A 22,225-nucleotide genomic window follows, 5' to 3' on the forward strand; every position below is an offset into this window, starting at 1 on the left:
GCCTCTCCGTCTCCAAACTGAGGCTCAAGGGCCCAACCCTTGACATCCTTACCTACTTCACAGGGATGTGAAATAGCGCAGTGTGGAAAAGAAATACGCTACAGGATGTTAGAAATGACCATCTGGGGCCCATGCAGAGGTTTCGGTGGGTAAAGGTGCCCAGGCAGACAGAAAGATGGTGAGGGAAGACAGCCTAAGGGACCGACAATAGGAAGAAATTCAGCCTCCTGAGAGAAGGGTCTGGAAAGAGCTCTCAGTACCTCTGCACCAGGAGGCCTCGGGCATCCCACTCTTGATGGGAAGAGAGCCACACTAGCTCCACCCTTCTCCAGGAGGAAAATACGAATGCTGACTCAGAGCAAGCCTAGCCTTCTCCCGTCCCTCGTCACTGGAGTGCTTCCGTCCACTGCACCGGCCAGGAGGGTACTCACGTTTCTTCCGTTCTTCCTCCGGCTGAAGAAGGATCCAAATATCAATGATTCTGTCCAATCCAAAGGATTTAATCCCCTGAAAAAGTTTTTTGGTGGGATTTTTGGTTTTTTGCTGTTTTCCGTTTTGTTTTGTTATTGTTGTTATTTTAACAAAACAAAGGAAAGCAAACGTAGAGATGGGATTTTGAAATGAGATGTTTTCTTGGAAACGGATCTCAAATCGCACCCAAAGCAAACAGACAGCGGGGAACTTCATCAAGCACAAAAGCACTAGGCTATCACAAAGCCTGAGCACTCAGGATTCTCAAATGCTAAGTCCTGGCTGCTACCTCAAACTCTTCCTCTGTTTAAAAAGAAAAGGAGGGCGCCTGGGTGGCTCAGTCGTTAAGCGTCTGCCTTCGGCTCAGGTCATGATCCCAGGGTCCTGAGATCGAGTCCCGCATCGGGCTCCCTGCCTGGCAGGAAGCCTGTTTCTCCCTCTGCCACTCCCCCTGCTTGTGTTCCTGCTCTCACTGTCTCTGTCTCTGTCAAATAAATGAATAAAATCTTTAAAAAAATAAAAGAAATAAAAGAAAAAAATAAAAAAGAAAAAGGAGGGGAGAGGGAGGCAAGAATCAGCTGCATGTTGCTTTCTGGTCCAAAAGGGGGAACCAAAACCATCTACCTTCCAGGAACAGAAAAATGGCCACGATGGAGGCCATGAGGACACCTGAACAGGACGTGTGGAGTCCTGTTCTAGAAGGATGTGTGATGTATGTTCTAGAAGGTTAGCTCCTGCAGGAGGGGGACTGCCTGTGTTAGAGTGTAGCCCATTCTACCTAGAAGCATGTGCTGAGCACTGCCCGGGACCACGGCGCCACACTCCAAGGATTTGTCCTCATTTGGCGAAGGGACACGTAAACCGTTAACATAAAACAGAGACTGAAATAAGCCAGCATGTATTATAGCTGGAAAGCAGATGTGATCACGAGTGTGGACACATGCTTCAGACAACACGTGGGCGTGACGGAAGGGCCACAACGCCTACTGTCTGCTACGTCCGGCGTGGGCCACAGTCCAAGAGTGCTATTTTCTTACAATGACAAAAATGCCCAAATTACACTATAACTACTAGATGAATTACTACAGTCATTAATGGAACAATGTGAAAGAAAAGATGCTTAAGTATTGAGTAAAAAAATGCACACGTTTGTATGTACGCTATAATTGCAATTATGTAGAAATGTGTGTCTATAAAGACAAAGATGTAAATAGCAAAAGGGAAAATTATTATCTGAAATACTGAGATTTAGGGTGATTTTTTTTCCCCTCTTAATTTCCAAAATTTCTGTAACGTGGCTATCTAATCTTTATCCATAAAAAAGAGAAAACTCAGCACATCTCCTGATTATGATTCACTGAGTGTATTTATTGAGTGCCCACATAGTAAGCCCTCAGAAAACACTGTTTTTCACAAAAGAAGTGAATGTCTTTTAGTCCTATCGCTTTGTCTTGAAGAGTTAGAAATGTCATACACGTGTCGCTTCATCCTAACTTCCCCGTGAACCAGGTAAAGGAAAGGCATGATTTTTGTCTTAGAGATGGAGAGAATGAGGCACACGAAGTTGTGACTTGCCGCAAGCCACACAAAGTTAGTGACAGAACCAGAGCTAGAACCCAGGTATGCACACCCTCTACATGGAGCCCGCTCACACTTCCCAGCTGTGTTGGCAGCTCCCCTGTTCTTACGCTAACGAACACCACACACCACAACACTCGCAGGTAGCCAGCGGGCAGCCTCGTTGGCAGGGCCAAAGATGAGAAGGGCGTTAGTGTTTTAAAGAGTGGGAAGAAAGGATCCTTAGTCCTTACTGGGTCTTTATAGGAACATCTGGCCTACATCATCAGAACAGCCCGGGGCAAAGACTTGAGTCACGGCGCAGATGGTGCCCCAAACCCCAGATGCTTGCTTGTGTAATAATCCTAATGAAGCCGAATATTTTCATTGGCTAGGCTTGTGCAGGAAGCAGTCAACGGAAATGTACTCTCACCCCAATCAGATGTATCCTCGCAGGGACTTCTCCTTCGGTCACCCGCACAGCCTCATCAAACACGTTGGCATTGGTCCGGGACAACAGGGCCACCTGGCCTTTGGCATCACCTCTAATGCCACCTTTTGGGAGAGAGCACAAACTCTGTGGCAAAACCAAATAAACAGGAAAACTAATTTTTGGAACAAACAAATGAAGACTAACTGAAAGCCTTACTCTGATGGTTTCCTCCAACCAAAGTCTTTTTCCTTACTCGCTTGCAGACATCCAAGATAGTAGCTCCCACATACGCTATTTCCACGCCAAACCTGAAACTCTGTGGGAAAACGACAAAACAAACGGAGTCAACAACCCCTCCCTGAAGTAGGTTAGCACATTTCTGTCCCCGTGAGTCCTGGCCTAGCCAAACCCAACTGTTGATTCCTGACTCATAAACCCACTCACAATCAAATGATCACTGACTTGACTTCTAAGCTTTCAGAACTGCAGCTTCCATCCTGAAACCTTCAGGTTACTATCTTCCTTTACGCCTTGCCCCCAAATCCAAATCTGGGCAATTCTCCCACCACGGGACCTAGACTATTTTTCTCACCACTGCTACCAGCCCAGCTCAGCAAGCTGAACCCCATGCCTCCCTCACTTGGTCTCTCCCTCCCACGGCCAGATGCGTCTCTATGCCTCTGTCAGATGACTCTTGCCCACAAATATTCATCAGGCCACAACCTTGCTACAAAACAGGAAGAAGGTGATGCGTGCACTCTGAACAGCCCTCACAGCCCGGACAGCCTTGTTTCCTTTCATTTCCCAAGACCAATGGAAAACTTCTCTTTTAATCAAATCTACCCTTCCTTCCAAATCAACGCAAATGAAAAAGCGTAAATTAAACAAAAGACTGAGGGTGGGCCGGGGGGTTTCTCCTCTCGCCTCAGAGACTCCCTCAACATTAATTTAAAACAGCCGCCCCACACAGCCAACCCCAAGCACCTTCACTTCCTGAGCATTCCCTGCGCTCCCCGCCTTGGCGCAGGGGAAAACAGTCTCCTACCCTTCAAAACACGGCCCCATACCCTACTTCCTTGATCACTGCGGCTGGAAAAACACCAGACTCATGGTACTTATTGCCCTTTTCCATGCACTTATGACTTAAAGTAATAAACTACGATGTGCTTTGGTGAACATCAGTAATACTTAGGAAAACACGAGACTTTCGACAAATAGTACTTTGTTGCTACAGGACCATTCTGAGTGAGCCATAACCCAGAACATAAAATAAAATACCCATGAGTCCACGCTGATATAAACAAATGATTGAGTAAGTGAGAAAGAAGATAAAAATCTTCTTTGCAGAGGAATTCTCAATAATTTATGTAGATACCCCAACAGCCTCCCACAGACAGGTACTGGAAAAGGGAGGATCGTGACAGCTTTCTCAGACAGCTGAGGACGCCAGGAGTTGTCACGCTCACGGTGGCAGACACAAGTTTTCCAGATTTTTATTTTACTTGAAAGCAAGAATTTTATCTTGGGCAACAGACATTTGTCGGTTGTCTTCCTTGAAGTCACAGCTCACTTGCTTCATTTCTGAGAGAATGCCAAAGGCCCGAGTCTGTCAGCTGCTCTTTCAAGTACGGACAGCAACGACAAACACATCCAGCTGAGCTCACAGCTCAATCCCAAGAGTGCTCTCGGTCAGACAGCCAACACACATCCACGTGCAGAAGCGCTTTATTCACACCTGCCGCTTGCTCGCACACAATACTAGAGACACACCCAAGGGCCAGCAGTCTATCCAGTCTGCTGTCACACCAGGACGTTCCGGAGGGAACCGCTTTTGTTTGTTTGACTCTGAGTGCGTCGCAAGAAGAGCACAATGATCGCCAGCACCATGTGGTGCCACCACCTTGGCTCACGGGAAGGCGTCAGCAGTGCAAATGTGAACACAGGGACAATGGCCCACGCGAGCGTTGTGAACACGGTTTTGACTTTGCAGACCCCCTGAGAGCCACAGAGAACCACTGCTTAGAAGGAAGGATCTGCTACGTACTGGGCGCCTGGCACAGGGTAACCACGGGAAAGCGAGGGTGGGGAACCACAATGCTTGCTTCTACAGTTCTGGGCACTGGGAAGCAGAGAGAGCTCTTACCTGTGTGAGATAGAAGACGTGCGTGTGAGGGACTGTAAACAGAGCATTGACTGCACCACGGAAGGTATAGATCTGTTGATGTGGGTCCCCTACAAAGATTTTCCCACATGGCTGAGACAGAACTATGTTCATGATAGCTGCAACCAATAAGAGGGACAGTAAGAGAGCTGAAGGAATGCCAACTCACAGAGCAAAAAGAAACCATATTTACGACAGAAAGATGAAAACGCTTCATGAAACGAAGCCGGGGCATGCTGGACAACAGAGTTGTCTTTCCCTGCAGGATACGCAGGCAATGCAAAGAAACAACTGTATAATGGACAAGAGAAACCATTTCTAAGCCTAGGAATGCAGATTATTTTTAGTCCCGGATAAATGATGGAGTCTAAAAAAAAACCACATAAGCAAATAAAAAATGAGGCAAATTGTCTTCTCTAACATTGTAACTCAAAGCTCAAAAATGAACCCACAAAGGCACACTATTTTCTATCAGCCACTTGAAAAACACACAACACAAACTGTCCGCTCTAAGTTGACTAGCTTTTCCTACTCAGCATGAGTCTAGGTCCCAATCGCCTGACGACCTATCCTTAGTCAATGTTTTAAGAATAACCGAAGCAAAACATTTACAGAAAAATAAATTTGCCTTGAGTGGTAGGGGGGGCGGTAAAGGACAACTGCTGAAATCCAAAGTGAAATAATAAAGGATTTCTGTGTGACTAAATGACCATTTGCTCCTCTTCTTTATGACAAATAAGAATAATCAATTTATTTCACATGTATGTCCTCTTACATAATCACGACGTTGTTTCTATGTGTTTGAGACTACTGATGTCCTGAATAGTTTATCACCTGGGGTACAGTCCTGGGCCTCATCCACAAAGATGGCGTCAAAAGAGGCAAGCAAAGGCTTGCTCAGCTGCCAGAGTTTCAAATAGCCTAAAAGAAGGGGGCAGTAAGAGTCAGAACTCGCAAGCAGAGCAGTCACATTTAACAGGTATCAAGAGGTGGGAACTGGCATACCATCATGAGTCATTTGGTAAGCCTCTTCTTTGCATTCCCCCAACTTCCGCATGTTGTCCCAGAGTCGGCTGGCTTCAAGGACACCGTTCTAGAAAGCAAGTGATATGGCAAGTCATAGTTTAAGACCCTGGAAAAGACACCTCCTGAAATCACTTTCATTCTCACATACAGACGTCCAAACGAAGGCACCATCAAAGCACAGTGCCCCCCTAACCTTCCTCCGCCTCCATGACAGCCTTTGAACAATGTCAAGTGCAGAGATGAGTAAGAAGCTGGGGCCATCCCAAGCCCCGTGATAAAGGATCGCTCAAAGAGTACAAGATCTGGGGTGGTTGGGGAGGGGGGAAGAGCACAAGATATGATGAACCAGATAAGGCTAGATTCGTTCTCTAGATTTATGACTGACCACTAAGTCATACAAAGAATGGCCAATGATTGAAAAGACGAGAAAAATCAGAAAAGAGATTCCTTATCTTTAGATTCTATATCCTGCAGACCCAATGACAATCTCCTACAAACCTTTGGGTAGAAGGAGCCTCATCTGTTGAATTAAGAGGACCAGTGTGCAGATTAAGTAACATGTCTGAGTCCTCTTCACAGAAAATACTACACCTCACGGCTACCACAGGCCTGGGAGTCAGACTGCCTGCTAGCAGTTTTGAAGAAATGAAAGACAAGCAGAACAGTGTATCATGTCGGCTCTTCTCATTTATCCTTGATCCCTGACACTGAAGATATTTAGATACTCACCAGCTTCTCACTCTGTTCAACCATGACTCTCTGTCCTTGGCTGTTCTTACACCAGATAGGCACATGATCAATAGTCAGCTCCTCGTCGGCCGAGGCAAAGAAGTTTTCTAAAGTCTTACATACTAGCTTGGCCCTTATGAATCCACCTTTCCCTTCAGCGAGGACAGAATTGACCATGAAGGGGGTCAACTTGAAGAGATTCAATTTCTTCTTTAATTGGTACCTGTAATACACATCCCAAGTGAACAATATTTGACTGTTACCACTGCAATATGGTATTTAAGTGTCTCCCCCCACTCCAACCCCCTTCCCTACAGTGATACCGCCTGGCCACCTTAAATGTCACAATAGGTTAAGGGTAAACAAAAGCCAGAGAAGTTGAACAAGGTCCACGCAAGATTTGAAATGGCTTCATCCAGCTTTCAGGAATTCTCAGATAATAACCCAGAAGATGGAGTGGCTCACGGCAGATGCCATTACGCCATGGTGTGGACTAGATTCCAAGAGGTCCCTAAGGGGACACTCGAGTTCCCTGAAGCTCTCCCATCCAAGGGAATGCTAGTTCAGAGGCCCCAGGAGGCCCAGACGAGCGCCCGTCAGCGGAGTGTCCCCCCACCACCTCATCCAAGGGAAGCCTATCCATCAGACTGGTGAGAGCCTGCACGCCAGACCAGGCATTTGGACCTTCTGTGCCTCAGAGAAATGAGAACGTTCACCTCAGTAAGACACTATTATTTGCAAACAACATATTTTTTCAGGTTAAAGTGCAAATCACTAAAGATCTTTCTATTTCCTGCCTATAAGTGGAGCTGAACGCATTCCATTTTCTCAGTGTTGCTGTGTCTAAGTTCATATGTAATCACGACAATCACAATGGGAAAACCAGGAATTAGATGACGATGGTGGTAGCGCCAATGCTCACTTCCGCCCGACGTGTCCATAGGCCATGGAGTGAAAGGTTTTGCAGATGACATTGCTGGGGAAGACCAGCTCGGCCTGCTTTGCGATGCTCTTGTTGAATGTCACATACAGAAACCTGCTCTCAGACCACTTCTCAGCATACTTGACCAGGGTAGAGGTCTTCCCGGTGCCTGGGGAAGCCAAGAGGAAAGGAGGTGACCCTCTGACCAGGAAAAACTGTTCCAAAGGATGCCCTAATCAGGTCTTATCCATGCTTATCCTGCTTGAGACCAGACCATGACAAGTTTTTCAATGCTGGTAAGGCGTAGTGAAAAGAGCGGCAGATTCTAAGCCAGATTAACCTGGGCTGGGATCGTGGCTCCTGGTTCTAGCTGAGCAGTGAAGGACGAGCCACTCGACTTCACTGACCATCAGTGTACTCCTCAGCCATGCGTGGGTAATGCTGACCTTGTAGGGTCTGGCAGGATAAAGGCAATCATCAGGTACCCAGCAGAGGGACTCAGTAATACCACCTATTGCTGGCCTAGGCATCAGTAATGCTTCAATGGCAAGAGCATGCAAGTGAGATTCAAGGATGCTTCTGGCCCATTCTGAGCTCTCCAGTGTGCCCTGTCCCTCCACCATTCGTTCGTTCAGTTATTCACTTAACAAGTACTTATGAGCACCTACTCCACGCTCAGCTGTATGCTAAGCACTGGGAGTATGTTTAAAAAAAAACCATAAAGCAAGGTTCCTGTACTACAATCTCATTGGGAAAACAATACCAACACAATTGAGACAATGAGAGTATAATGACAACACAGTAGACCAAAAAAAGAGTATGAATTTGGAAACAAAAAATCTCACCTGTAAAAGAAGTAAAATAGTACCTCTTTCACTACATAACAGGGCTACTGCTGTGAAGATTAATGACACGGTGCAGAAGTCTTTATAAAATGTGTGTGTTGGCTATATTTATTAAATAATTGGGCACCAAATAGTTAATACAGATGATTAGTTACAGTAAGAATTCAGAGATCACATAGGACTCAAATGGCTAAAGAAGCCTCCACCAAGAAGAAACAGCAATGCTGGGAGTCAGACAGACCATGGCAAAGAAGGTGGGTGGGGGGCGGGGGAAGGCATGCTCTGGGAGAGAAACAGACCCAGCTATGAATTCTAAGTTCTCCACTTATTTGCTTTTAACCTGGGGCAAATCATTGTAATTTCTCTGAGCTTCAGATCCTTACCTATAAAACAGAGATAACTAACCAACCTTCCAGAATGTTGTTAGGATTTAGCACAGTGCCAGGCACTGAATGAATGGTTGCTATTGTTTGTTTGTAGGATATTTAGGCAGAAAAGAAGGAGGAAGGAATTCCAGGTAGAAAATAGTATGAGCAAAGGCTCAGACAAAAGGATAACCAAGTACTTTAGGAGACTGTAAGCACAATTAGTTGACTAAAGCAGGAGAATTACAGACAGCCTATTTAGGAATGTAGGTTAGAATCCAGTGCAGGGAGAACCTCCCAGACTTTACCTGACAGAAATCAGGGAGCTACGGAAACACAGCCTGCCTCTCCGTGAACAATCAGTGCCTGAGCATATACAACGATAAATGACAGGTTGGGTCAATCCTGGTGGTATCTATCCCACAAACTAATTCCTATGAATTATCTGTCCAACCAGGAACTTCAGTGTGGATGCTCCCTGGAGTGGTAAAACAACAACAAAAAAAGAAAAAACCAAACATTCCTTAACTGCTTTTAAAATTATTTAATTGGGATGCCTGGGTGGCTCAGTCAGTGAAGCATTTGCCTTCGGCTCAGGTCATGATCCCAGGGTCCTGGGATCGAGTCCTACATCAGGCTCCTTGCTCAGTAGGGAGCCTGCTTCTCCCTCTGCCTGCCACTCCCCCTGCTTCTGCTTGCTCTCTCTCTCTCTGACAAATAAAAATAAAATCTTTTTTAAAAAGTAAATTAATTAATTAATTTAATTTAATTAAATAATTTAACTGCAGTAGCTGGATAATAGACCAAGGTAAAGAAATTCTGGCAGGTAGTAGGTAAGAGGGATGCAGGGATAAGAGGCATGAACCTGACTCTCTAATCCAGGAATGGTGAGCTCCCTTACCTGCAAATGCCATAATCTTTACCACCTGGAGAGGTTCCATCTTGTGGCTCAGAATCAGCTGTTGTTCATGTGTAAGTTGGATGGCTGTTTTCTTGCTATAATCATTACAGAAGAGAAATTAGAAAAATAAAAAGGAATTCCAAAGACCAGGTGATGGACTGTCACAAAGCAAACAGGCAGATCAGAGGAACAAAATTAACCAAATGAAAGGCCTCCCCTTGGGGTGATAAACATGTTCCAAAGCCAGTTAATGATGCTGGTTGCACATTTAGTAAATTTACTGAAAATCACTGAATTGTACAATTAAAATGGGTGAATTTTATGTAATGTAAATTATACCTCAATGAAATTGTTAAGACAAAATACCTCTCCTCCTTAAGTATAAGAAGGAACCGAGAATAGAAGACAAAACACATACACACACAAACCCCTATATACATACCCTGGCCAAACTGATGGTTCCTCTTTAACTTGTCTGGCCTGAGTACAGGAATTCTCCTGAAGATACAGGCAATAGAAAATGTGGTAGTGAATCCTAATAGGGAAAAAGCAGATTTAGAGATTTTCAAATTAAGTCACAATCTCTATCTTGTTTTCCCTTAGATGTATTTGGACTCCTTACCATTTCTAAAAAGAAAATACCTACCAATATTTTATGGAAAAAAGGAAAAAAGGAAGGAAGGAAAGGAAAGGAAAGGAAGAAAGAGTGAGAGAGAGAGAGAGAAAGAAAGAAAGAAAAAGGAAGGAAGGAAAGAAGGAAGGAAGGGATTTTAAATATACCTAGAGCTGACCAAGGCCCTCTTGGAAAGCCCAGCTCTGGAAAGGTGCCTGGCTCCCGTGTGTAATGGCAAAGGAGAGAGACCAGGACATGCTATTTGGGGAACAAGGCACTAGCTGTGACCCTAAGAGACAAATAATCATAAAAGCACTAAGAACCAGCTGAGGGGCGCCTGGGTGTCTCAGTCATTAAGCGTCTGCCTTCGGCTCAGGTCATGATCCTGGGGTCCTGGGATCGAGCCCCGCGTTGGGCCCCCTGCTCAGCGGGGAGTCTGCTTCTCCCTCTGCCTCTGCCCCTCCCAATGCTTGTGCGCTAGTGTGTGCGTGCACATTCTCTCTCCCTCTGTCAAACAAATAAATAAAATCTTAAAAAAAAAAGAACCAGCTGAAAACAAATGTAAATTCTACTCCGAGCAGTGCGATTTTTGTTCGACATCAACCTACTGTCATCTTATCTTTCTCAGACTCCTTTGTTCTGCTCCCTGCTTCTTGTAAGGTGGTAACTGGTGTAGAAGCGTGAAGAACATTCTATCTTTAAAGGTCCCAAAGAAAGGGTGTTACACAGAGAACAAGATATGATTACCAAGGACTGAAAACGAAACAGCCTGCAAGCCACCAAGAGGGGCCCAAGATGACATGGGAACAGTCAGCAGAGGCCCGCAAAATGGGCAAACAGCCTGCTAAAAGCCACTCCAAAGCTCTCTGGGTTCACAATGACCCCAAACTCTTCTCCCTCCATCACCAACTGCCCACATTTAGATCATTGCTCCCCATCCCCAGAGTGAAAGTGATCTCTGAGCACAAATATCTTGAATAACACAACACTTCAATCTCCAGCCATATTATCTTCAGGTAAAGCATGAAGAAATACATGAACACAGCAAAACTCAACATATCCTACCCTCCATTCCTCCTCCCTGTCCTTGTGAACCTGGAGAGAATCTGCAGGTTCGTATTTGCACTTAAGGACGTTATTCACCATCTGTGTATTTGTCTTGTCCCATGCCTCAATGCCAACATAACTGACATTTAATAAACTGAAGCATAACTCAGAAACACAGCAAATACTCTTGACATTTCTGGAGCATGTGAGTTCCATCCCTGAACTCCACCAAGGACGACTGGGCCACAGCTCACATGGTGCCCCCAGCCATGTTCCTCCCAGGGCTCATGGAGTCCAGAGAAAGGAAATCCCCTCTGGGCCTTCTGCTTCCCCAGGACGGGCTGCAACAGCACGCTGCCTGTCTCCAGGTCGGGGATCAGGGCCCTCTGACAGCTGCCCTTCATGGCGTGGATTTCATTCTGACCTCTCACTGTGGCCTACATCAGCTTCCCTCGTCTGGCTGCTGCCGGCCTCACGGAACCCTGGATCGATCTCCCTCTTCTTCACTACAGTCTTGCCACACTGGACCGCTTCTCTTCTTGTATGTACTAAATTCATCCCTGTCTTTGGACCCTGAAATTATCTACGCCTTCTGCTAAAATGTTCTCCCCTCAAGTCTTAAAATGTCATTTTAAAACTGACATTCAGGTTTTATTTCAAATGTTACTTCCTCAGAGAGGCTTTTCCTCACCCAATCTAACGTAGTGTTCCCCACCTCCCTTGCTGGTCACCCAGTTCATTTTCTTTGTACCACTTTTCACTCACTACAATGTTCTTGTTTAACGCGCTTACTTAATGCAGTACCTGCCTCCCCTCCCTGGAACACACAGTCCACGAGGACTGGAATAGTGGCTGACTCATTCACGGGGTGTCCTGAGTGCCTGAAAAACGATCTGACATGCAGCACGTGCTTCAGATCTGCTGACTCTCTCCCAGCTGCCCTGTGCACACCTGCTGGCGAGTGAAACCACGACAGTCACTCCGAACGAACCACCCACGTGCTAGAGACGGGAAGGCAGGAGAGACTCAGCCACAATGCTTACATTCCTGTCCCAAAAGAGAAATAGAGGAGCCAAATCCTAATGCTTCCTTAGGAAAATATAGCCATGTAGGAAGAAGGAAAAGGCTCCTTTTAGCGAGGGGACGTCAGGTCAGGCTTCAACAACCTTGAGTGTCCGCCTGCCTCAGCGCTGTTTCACAGCTGGACGGCACTTGCTGTTCGCAGGGCACGTCTGGTTCTCACAGCACCTTCCCTTTCCCGCCACGAGCACGGGGCGGGGGCCCTGGGAGATCCACGGCTTGCCCAGCGCAGGGCCTTTCCGTCTTCCTCCCACCACTTTACCGGTTGCTGATGTTGACCCCCTTCTCCCTCATGGCGTAGAGGAGCACAGCGATGCAATACAGGGTCTCAGTGATGTCTGGCATGGTCACGGTGGAGCTGGGCCTCCGGAGGCAGAACAGCAGCTGCTGGATGTCATTCACGCTGCTGGACAGCAGGACGATGGCCGCTACCAGAGCCCACACGTTGACACCCTGTGGAGGGAGGCGGACCGGGGAGAAAAGACGCAGAACACGACTAATAAAACCACATCAGACAACCAGCGGAAGAGCCAAGTCTCAGACTGCCTGAGCCACGGGCAAACTTCCCACGGGACTTCTGGAAACACGGCAACCTTTCTTTTCAGCCTGGATTCCTTTCTCCTCATCACTTCTGGATTTGAGTTCTTAGTTTTCTTAAAACGTTAATAAAGGATCTAACATAGGACCCTGCCTAGAGAGGATACGCCCACCACCCCACCATTCCTCTCCAGGTCAGCGTGAGCCCTCGGGTCCACAGAGACTCAACAGGTCAGAGCAAGCTCACCGGGCAACAGTGCCCACTGGGAAGGCACAACGGAGGGGAGACGCAAAAGAAGACAGTGGTCTCTCGGGGACAAAACTAAGACTGACAATTCCTGGGCATTAAGACATCAATCTACAGGGGCGCCTGGGTGGCTCAGTTGGTTAAGCGACTGCCTTCGGCTCAGGTCATGATCCTGGAATCTCGGGATCGAGTCCCACATCAGGCTCCCTGCTCGGTGTGGGGTGTCTGCTTCTCCCTCTGACCCTCCCCGCTCTCATGCTCTCATTCTCTCTCTCTAATAAATAAATAAAAACCTTAAGAAAAAAAAAAAGACATCAATCTACTATTTACTTCGTGGTATATTTAAGTTGATTGATATTTTAATTAACTAATATTAATCAGATGTTTTAATTATCTTTAAACTTCTAATGTTTCAATTAATATGAAATAAATGATTGAAAATTTATTATTATGGACACAGTATACTTTATTTAGTAGTATCTAAGAAAATGTTCATGAACACAGAAATAGTCAAATACTGGAAAAGTATCTTTCTCATTCTTCATTTTACTACAAGTATCCCGGTTATAATTTCAGGGTCCTCTCACTCCAACCATCTGTGAAAGCACTCTCCCCCCACCATCACCAGCAATCACTTCACTAAAGACAGAAAGACAAATATACATGGCTGGATTTCCAACCCTCTGCAGGTTGCAAAACACAGGCTGAGGGTGCACATAGCTTCCAAGATAAAATTTAAGAATCCCTGATCTAGATAAGGAGCCATAAGAACGAGTCAGGTACAACTGATGAATCACTGAACTCTACCTCTGAAACTAATAATATACTGTATGTTAATTAATTTAAATAAAATAAAATTTTAAAATACATAAATAAAAATAAAAAAAATAAAAGGTCATCTGTCATATCAACACCCAAAGATATGGGAATGGTGAGCATTTTAGTGTCTTTTCATCTTATTATATATAAGCAATAAATAAATTTTACTTTTTTTACCAAAAAAAAAAAAAAGCTGAGTCAGGAAATGAAGACTATTTCTAGCTTCCCACTGACTCGTGAGTGTTTGTAGAAGAACCTTCATTTCTCTGGTTCTGTCAACAACCCAGTTATTGATAATGGAATGGGTTACCTTGTAAAGAAATTCTTATTAATCAAAGCTTTCAGAGGCCAGATGACCATCCTCTGTTGAAGATTCCTCCACAGAATGGGAAATTGGATTAAATGCTTTTTAAGATTCCTTCCCAATTGAAGAATCTATAACAGTGTGGCCTGTTATTTCCGTGGCACAGTCGGTTAAGTGTCCGACTCTTTGATTTTGGCTCAGGTCATGACCTCAGGGTTGTGAGATCAAGCCCGAGCCCGGCATTCGGCTCTACACTGGGCATGGAGCCTGCTTAAGATTCTCTCCCTCTCCCTCCGCACCCCCAGCTCCCTCTCTTAAAAAAGAAAAGGGGGGGGCGGGATTTTGAAAATACATCTAAGTGACTTAATCGCTACTACACTTTCTCGAGAGAAGAAATGGTGTCTCCTCTGCCTGCAATCCCCCACGGCCTCTTCACTTACGGCAGCCGCCACATAGAGATCAGGGAGGTGCTGACGCACGCATGCCTCTGCCTCAGGAAGGAGGAGGTGGTCCCTCAGACTCCACAGCGCCCGTCCAGGGTCCACGCTGGGGGAGCATTTCGTCGTGGCCGTATAGCTGTACGACATTCACAGCAGAGTCCGTGAGAAAGGGGATCCTAAGTACTAATACATGGGAAAGGACTTCCGAATAGGTCTTCCTCCAGGTAGAAAAGCCAACTCACCGGATGAGGTTCAGCACACACAAGTCTGACTCCTTCTCAATACCATAGTTCAACAGGATGCCATCCACTTTGCTCACAGCTTGCTCTTCATTCATCAGGTATCGATGATACAGCTTTTTCCAAGGAATGAACTGAATAGTTTAAAAAAAAAGCACAATAACATGCAGGCAATGGCCATGAGACAGCAGATTAAGCCACAAACATATGGACAACCTTCTGACACTTGAAAAGCACTTAGAGCTCACAATTCAAAAGCTGGGCAAGTAGGGTAGAAACATTACACACATTTTGTGTGGAAACTAGGAGAATTGGGTGTTGGTTTCGGTTCCAACACTAACTTGATATAGAGTCTGGGAAAAGCTAGTGTGATTTCCCTCGTGAGAACACTAACAGCTCCGAGTTTCAATGAAGATCAAATAACATGAGAACTGTGGCTGGGGGCACCTGGGTGGCTTAGTCAGTTAAGCATCACCTTCAGCTCAGGTCATGGTCCCAGGGTCCTGGGATCGAACCCTGCATCAGGCCCCCTGCTCAAAGGGAAGCCTGCTTCTCCCTTTCCCTCTGCCCCTCCCCACCGGCTCGTACTCTCGTCTCTCTCTCTCTCAAATAAATAAAATCTTTTTTAAAAATAAAAAAAAAAAAACCCACCCGTGGCTGTACTAATATCAGACAAAAAAAGGCTCTATATCAAAAACTATTCCAAGAGAAAGGAGATTATATAATGATAAAAGGGTCAATTCACCAAGAAGATATAACAATCATAAAAACAATACCAAATATCAGAGCTCCTCAATAAAGGAATCAGACAGACAGAACCAAAGGGAGGAACAGACAGCAACATGATAGTCCTAGGAGATTTCAATAATCCACTTTCAAGAATAAACAGAACAATCAGACAGAAGATCAATAAGGAAGCAGAGGATGTGAACAACAGAAGAACAAGGGGACCTAACAGATAGATACAGAACATTCTACCCAACAACAGCAGCATATACAGTCGTCTCAGGTACATGTGGAACACTCTCCAGGACAGATCACATGCTACGCCACAAAAACAAGATGAAACCAGAGAGGGAGACAAACCATAAGAGACTCTTAATCATAGGAAACAAACTGAGGGTTGCTGGAGTGGAGGGGGTGAGGGGATGGGGTAACTGGGGGATGGGCATGAAGGAGGGCACGTGATGTGATGAGCACTGGGTGTTTTCCCTAAGACTGATGAATCACTGACCTCTACCTCTGACACTAATAATACACTGTATGTTAACTGAATTTAAATAAAATTTTTTTTAAAGAAGAAAAAAACAAATTTTAAAAGATTAAAGTTACAGAAAGTATCCTTTTTGATCACTATGGAATGAAACTAGAAATCAGCAGCAGAAAGAAATCTGGAAAACCAGGGGCGCCTGGGTGGCTCAGTTGTTAAGCGTCTGCCTTCGGCTCAGGTCATGATCCCAGGGCCCTGGGATCGAGCCCCACATCGGGCTCCCTGCTCAGTAGGAAGCCTGCTTCTTCCTCTCCCACTCCCCCTGCTTGTATTCCCTCTCTCGCTGTGTGTCTCTCTCTGTCAAATAAATAAAAAAATTAAAAAAAAAAAAAGAATTTGGAAAACCCACAAGTATGTGGATATTAAACAACACACTCTTAAAACAACCAATGGGTCAAAAAAAAATCATAAGAAATTAGAAAATACCTTGAGACAAATAAGAACAAAAACACAGCATACCAAAACTTATGGGATGAAGTGAAAGCCATGCTCAGAGAGAAGTTTATAACTGCAAACCTATATTAAAGAAGACGACCAAAAATCAACAACCTAACTTTATACCTATAGGGACTAGAAAAAAAGCTAGCGGAAGGAAGGAAATAATAAAGACCAGAGCAGAGATCAATGAAATAGAAAAGAGACAAACAAAAAAAATCAATGAAACTAAGAGTTGGTTTTCTTAAAAGATCAACAAAATTGACAACCCCTTCGGTAGACTAAGAAAAAAAGAGGAGATTCAAATAACTGAAACCAGAAATGAAAGAGGGGACATTACAACTGATAACAGAAATAAAAGGACATGAACAACTTGGACAACCTAGAAGAAAGGACAACCCAAGGCTGACTCATGAAGAAAGAGAAAATCTGAACAGACCAATAATAAGTGACCGAGGGGGTAACCAAAAACCTCCCAGCCCAGAAAAGCCCAGGGCCAGATGGCTTCACTGGAGAACTCCAGTGAGCATTAATTCCTTCAGAAGAACTAGTATCATTCCTTCTCAAATGCTTCAAAAAAAAAGTAAAGAGGAGGGAGGACCTCCAAACTTATTCTATGAGGCTGGCATAACCAGAGAAGGCCGAAGAAAGATACTAGGAGCAATGAAAGGAAAATGAGAGTTATGGCAGATCACCAGAAGTAAATATGTCACAGCCTTGTTGATGAAAAACAGCGTCAGTCAACCATTTCAAGAGGTGACTATAAGCTGGGATAGCCTTCCCCAGATCTTCTCAAGCAGAATGGAGAAAACTCACTTATCCCCATCTGTGACTACTCAGTTCACACGGGAGACATCTCAGTTTAGTGGGAAGAAATACTATGACACAAAACAGAGTTCACATCCAAAGGCAGAAGAACAGTTCTCAGAAAGTAGGAGACAAGACCTCAAGCAAAGAATGAAGAGTGATACGAAATTTCATCCAAAACTTTTCGTGCTTAGACGAAAAATGTACTAGGTCTTCCTATGTCTACCCTGCACTCCATCCCTAAATTAATTTTTTTAAAGATTTTATTTATTTATTTGAGAGAGAAAGAGAGAGAGAGACCACATGAGTGAGGGGAGGAGCCGAGGGAGAAGGAGAGAGAATCCCAAGCAGACTCTGTACTGAGTGCAGAGCCCAATGCAGGGCTCAATCCCATGACCCCCGAAACCACAACCTGAGCCAAAACCAAGAGTCCTAGACACCCAACCAACTGAGCCACCTAGGCGCCCCTCCATCCCTAAATTTCTAAACTTCACTATATCTGAAAGGAGAGTTCACCTTTATTTGTAGGGTTTATCCCCAATGGCTAGTCTAAGGGATATCATAAGCCAAGCAACACATGCTCCCAGCCCTCGGGTTTACCCTTGAACCCCCAGCTGGGAGGGAAGAAGTGTAACTGAAGCACCAACAGAAGGGCAGGGCACCAGAGCAGTGACAGGATGGAGTCAGCACTAGGAAGTCTCTTCTGAGAGCATGGACTGCCCACTGTATCAACGGCAAGAGGGACACCAGGGTGATTCCACACGACTCATTTATGAATCACCCACTGTATATAAAATATCATGAGGCACAATGGAGAATGCAAAAACAAATAGGACCAGCAGCCTTCTATCCATGAGCCAATAATTTAGAGGGAGAAAGAAGGGGGACACCTGGGTGGCTCAGTCGGTTAAGCGCCCAACTCTTGGTTTTAGCTCAGGTCATGATCTCAGGGTCATAAGATCAAGCCCTGAGACAGCTCTGCGCTCAGCGCAGAGTCAACTTGAGATTCTTTCCCCTTCCCTCTCCCTCCCACTCTGCTCCTCCCCCTGCTTGCTTATACTCTCTCTCTCCCTCTCTCTCTCTCAAATAAATAAATAAATAAAATCTTTAAAAAGAGGCGGAACATTCTCTAAACTGTAATATAGAACGTGATAAGCTTCAAACAGAGGTATAAATTGCTACAGAAGCACAAGGAAGAGAATGTGAGAAATTTCTATTTCACTTTCCTAGGAATACAGTGAAGCCTTGAAGACATGAGATGGCAACAGAGATACGAGGGGCCCTTTACATGGGGCAGGGGTGGTGAGGTAGCTGGACCAACCTACAGAGGGGAAGGAATATGCAGCCTATGGCTGGGATGCAGAAAATCACCTGTGGTGGACAGAATACAAGGATATGCTGAGAAGTGGGTCATGAGGCTGTAAACAAACACTAGGACAAACATGGAAAGCCTTAAATGCCTCCAGGGAATTCAGGTATTATTCTGGAGGCAAAGGGAAACTATCATTTCTGAAGAAACAATAGCATCAGAGGTCTGTTTTGAGCAAAGCTAACCTGTGTGCTTTTCGAGAAAGCATCACAGAGCCACAAGCATTCTACGTACCAGCGGATCACTGATGATCTCTCTCCAAAGGTGGCACACTAGGCTCACATTCCAGTAGAGATCTTCCACGGGGAGGAAGGCGAAGATGTGCCTGAGGACTTCACTGGGCAGGCTACATATGTGGCTCTGGGGTTCTTGGCAGGGCAAGGTCCCAAGAAGCCCATAGTAAGAGTCAGGAATGGGATCAGGACCAATGTCCTCCACTTCTTGGCCAGGTTCTCCAGACTCTGCGGAGCACCGTGACAGAGAGTCCTCGGCTTCTTGCCTGGCTTCCCTGGGTCTTGCACACGACAGGGACAAACGATGCCGTGGAGTCTTTTTAGAAACCCCATCCCACTGACTGGTCCCTGTCCCTTGATTCATGTCGTCCTCAAAGGACCGAGACCGCTTCCTTGCAGGCAGAGAGGATCCTGACGAGCCCAGTCTTACTTCGGCATCACCTTCCTGAGGCAGGGCACAATTGCTCTCTGCAGCGAAGATCATTTCCCCCTCCGAGTCCTCAGAGGTGTCCTGGCCCACAGAATTGCTTTTGGCCATGTCATTGATGCACCGCTGCTGGCTGGCTAGGAAGAATTCAGTGTTGTATCTTTGACATCCTTGACCTGGACAGAGAACCCAAACACAATGAACAAGATAGGAAGGACCGCTGACACTCTGTTGATCCAGATGAGAAAAGCTAATTTTTAATTATGCACATTAATAGAGAACAGAGACAAGGATACAGCTACTGGCCAATTGATTATAGATATGTAGCTTAATCCAGAAAATATTTCTATTTGGCTCTATCACGTGGTCAGACACATACATGGGAAGGGAGACAGACACCAGTCTCCAGATGGTCTGAGGAGCACGTTCTACCTTGCAGTATGTACAAACTGAACACCCAAATGAACAGACAAAAAGTCAACAACCGCTCACATGAACACACCCTCTTACGAGAACTCACTTCTTCTGCCTTACTCATACAACACAGAATCTAAGTTTGCTTTGCTTAAGTAGAAGAGAAAATGCTTCAGGTTATCAGGATTCAGGAAAACCCACTCTTTGCCTCCCTTAAAACCCTTTTAATTTATTTTTATCTCCTCCTGTGAAGCTGACACATTAACTGATTTTAAAATAAAAAGAAGGAGGGGCGCCTGGGGAGCTCAGTCAGTTAAGTGTCTCCCTTCAGCTCGGGTCATGATCCCGGGGTCCTGGGATCGAGCCCCGCATTGGGCTCCCTGCTCAGCGGGGAGTGTGCTTCTCCCTCTCCCACTCCCCCTGCTTGTGTTTCCTCTCTCGCTGTGTCTCTCTCTGTCAAGTAAATAAAATCTTTAAAAAATAAATAAAATAAAAAGAAGGGAGTCAGAATTCTCTTCATATGATGAGGTATTGATACCTAACCTAGTCCACACATTTATTCAATAGCTGTTCATTCAGCACCTATAATTCTGAGACAAATAGAAAGTGAAACACGGCCTATACAGTCCCTGATCTCAGACTTTCAAACACTTAAGGGAGTCCAAATGGTGATTTCACGCATCACCACTGTATTTTTAAGCCCTATTGTAAAATGCCAGTGAAGTATTTAAACGCCTTATCAATATATAACAAAATACATGGTTCCTTCCTAAAGTGGCTGTAGCCGGAATTCTTACTGTGGAAAATGAGAGAGTGGAAGAAGACTAGGATTAGCCTTTAATAGAATTCACAAGATTTAATATTTTTTCTATGTTAGAGGAAAAAAACATAACTGATTCTGGGGCAATCTGATAGAAACCCAGGGCTTAAAGGCAACAGATCTGGGTGAAATCCTGTTATTTTCTAATTGTGGCATTTGATCACACCAACATCCACGAAGAGCCCGCTACGTGCTCAGTGCCAGGACTCCACACAGAAATGTACACACGCTGACAAAGTCTTTGTCAGTGAACTCACGACACAGAGAAGTTGACTTCTACACACAAAACAAACAAAATATCACCACTGAGTTTAAAACTGCCTTATACATTGGTTATGGTAGTTCCAAAATGTGACAAACACGTATTACAATAGTTAGATGACTCAGTAGGATTTGAGTTGGATTCTGAAATTAAATATATCAAAGGGAAATAAGGCAATCGGGATTCTCCTGATGGGTATCACTAACAAAAGTAGGAATTCGTTTGGCACCTAGATGGGTGATAAGAAAACCAAAGTGCCAGAAGTAGAATTTGCATGTAATTAATAATAAATACCAGGTGACGGCAAGTCCGAGCTTGCGTCCATAATAATAACAGGGAAACACTTCGTGGCAGGTGCCTGAGTGGCAGGACAGAAAATGGAACTCAAGGATATTAACTTGACGCTGTATGTTCCAGCCAATCTGGAAGAAATAAGACCTGAAGGCAAGGAGAAGGGCCCCTGCAGCAGCCGGGCACAAGGTGACAAAGGGCACAGTCCACCGTGAAAGCACGGCATGGGGGCATTTCGGAGCAAACTAATGGCACGGTGGGCCCAGTGACGGACCACTAGAGAAAGGATATCGCAGCAGTCTAGAGAGGAGGAGTGAGACGCTGTCTCACGTCTTCCACCACCCTGTGGTACAGCAAGCTAACGCTACTCGTTCTGCCACGTTTTCCTGGGGCTTTGGCCAACCGCTACCATAGGATGCCATTTTCACGGAAACTCACAAATAATGAAAAACGTGTCAAACTATTGCAACAGAACTACAAGATCACAGCAGCAATACTTACAAATACCAGGAAATAGTCAAAGGTCACACACACTACAGATTCGGAAATGCAAGGTATTTTTGGAAGACATACCCCTAGTCCCTCTTTTTGTTCTGGGTCTAGGATAGAGACCATGGTTCGGGTCTCTGTTGGTCCATCTTTGACCGAAGGGCTGGGTCACAGCCAAGTGACTCCGAGCCAAATGCTGGCAGTCGATGGCTGTAAGGTGCTTCCGTCTCACTGTTTTGTACCAACGGGCAGAAGAAATGGGACACTCGTTAGTTATCACCAACTCTCCAAGTGAGCCACAGCTTATACTTAATTTTTAGGAATCTAGTGACTGTGGACCACCCCAGCCAGCCCTTTCCTTCTTCCCCATGTTCCTATCCACTTTTAGTCATTTCCTAGTCTCTTAGCATTTCCTCCTTAGAATTTAAAAATCTTAAAATAAGATCCTAAAATGATTCTTTTATTTATTATACCTTCTGGAAGCCCTGATCATGAACTCTTTATTCAACTAATGTGTAAGTTGAGATCCAACATCTTTTCTTTGACTTCAGCCATTTATATTCCCATAATAACAGTAAGTATTTAAGAGTCGGCTATAGCTTTGCAAAAATAAACTCATTCATCATCCCCAGTATATACTAGCTTCTCCAAGTCTCAGAAGCAGAACGCAGT

The 22,225-nt window shown here is 45.0% G+C and overlaps 1 protein-coding gene across 5 annotated transcripts in view; it reads right to left on the reverse strand.

The window, feature by feature from the left end:
* FBH1 (F-box DNA helicase 1) overlaps window positions 1–22,225 on the reverse strand; it is a 52,478-nt gene that overhangs the window by 19,423 nt on the left and 10,830 nt on the right. For 3 of the 5 annotated variants that reach the window (XM_035021706.1, XM_035021708.1, XM_035021705.1), the window contains exons 2-16: window positions 21,638–21,784; window positions 18,852–19,453; window positions 14,740–14,870; window positions 14,498–14,633; window positions 12,413–12,603; window positions 9,853–9,945; window positions 9,411–9,505; window positions 7,300–7,468; window positions 6,378–6,600; window positions 5,628–5,715; window positions 5,457–5,543; window positions 4,605–4,741; window positions 2,678–2,777; window positions 2,462–2,583; window positions 432–507 (exon numbers count right to left, since the gene is read on the reverse strand). In XM_035021706.1, the coding sequence (XP_034877597.1) occupies window positions 432–507; window positions 2,462–2,583; window positions 2,678–2,777; window positions 4,605–4,741; window positions 5,457–5,543; window positions 5,628–5,715; window positions 6,378–6,600; window positions 7,300–7,468; window positions 9,411–9,505; window positions 9,853–9,945; window positions 12,413–12,603; window positions 14,498–14,633; window positions 14,740–14,870; window positions 18,852–19,453; window positions 21,638–21,784 (2,397 nt within the window). The remainder of the gene's footprint in view (window positions 1–431; window positions 508–2,461; window positions 2,584–2,677; window positions 2,778–4,604; window positions 4,742–5,456; window positions 5,544–5,627; window positions 5,716–6,377; window positions 6,601–7,299; window positions 7,469–9,410; window positions 9,506–9,852; window positions 9,946–12,412; window positions 12,604–14,497; window positions 14,634–14,739; window positions 14,871–18,851; window positions 19,454–21,637; window positions 21,785–22,225) is intronic. The other 2 variants (XM_035021709.1, XM_035021710.1) reach the window with 2 other exon arrangements.

This window comes from Mirounga leonina, unplaced genomic scaffold (assembly GCF_011800145.1).
Source record: "Mirounga leonina isolate KUSES-001 unplaced genomic scaffold, KU_Mleo_1.0 Mir_175, whole genome shotgun sequence".
NCBI lineage: Eukaryota > Metazoa > Chordata > Mammalia > Carnivora > Phocidae > Mirounga > Mirounga leonina.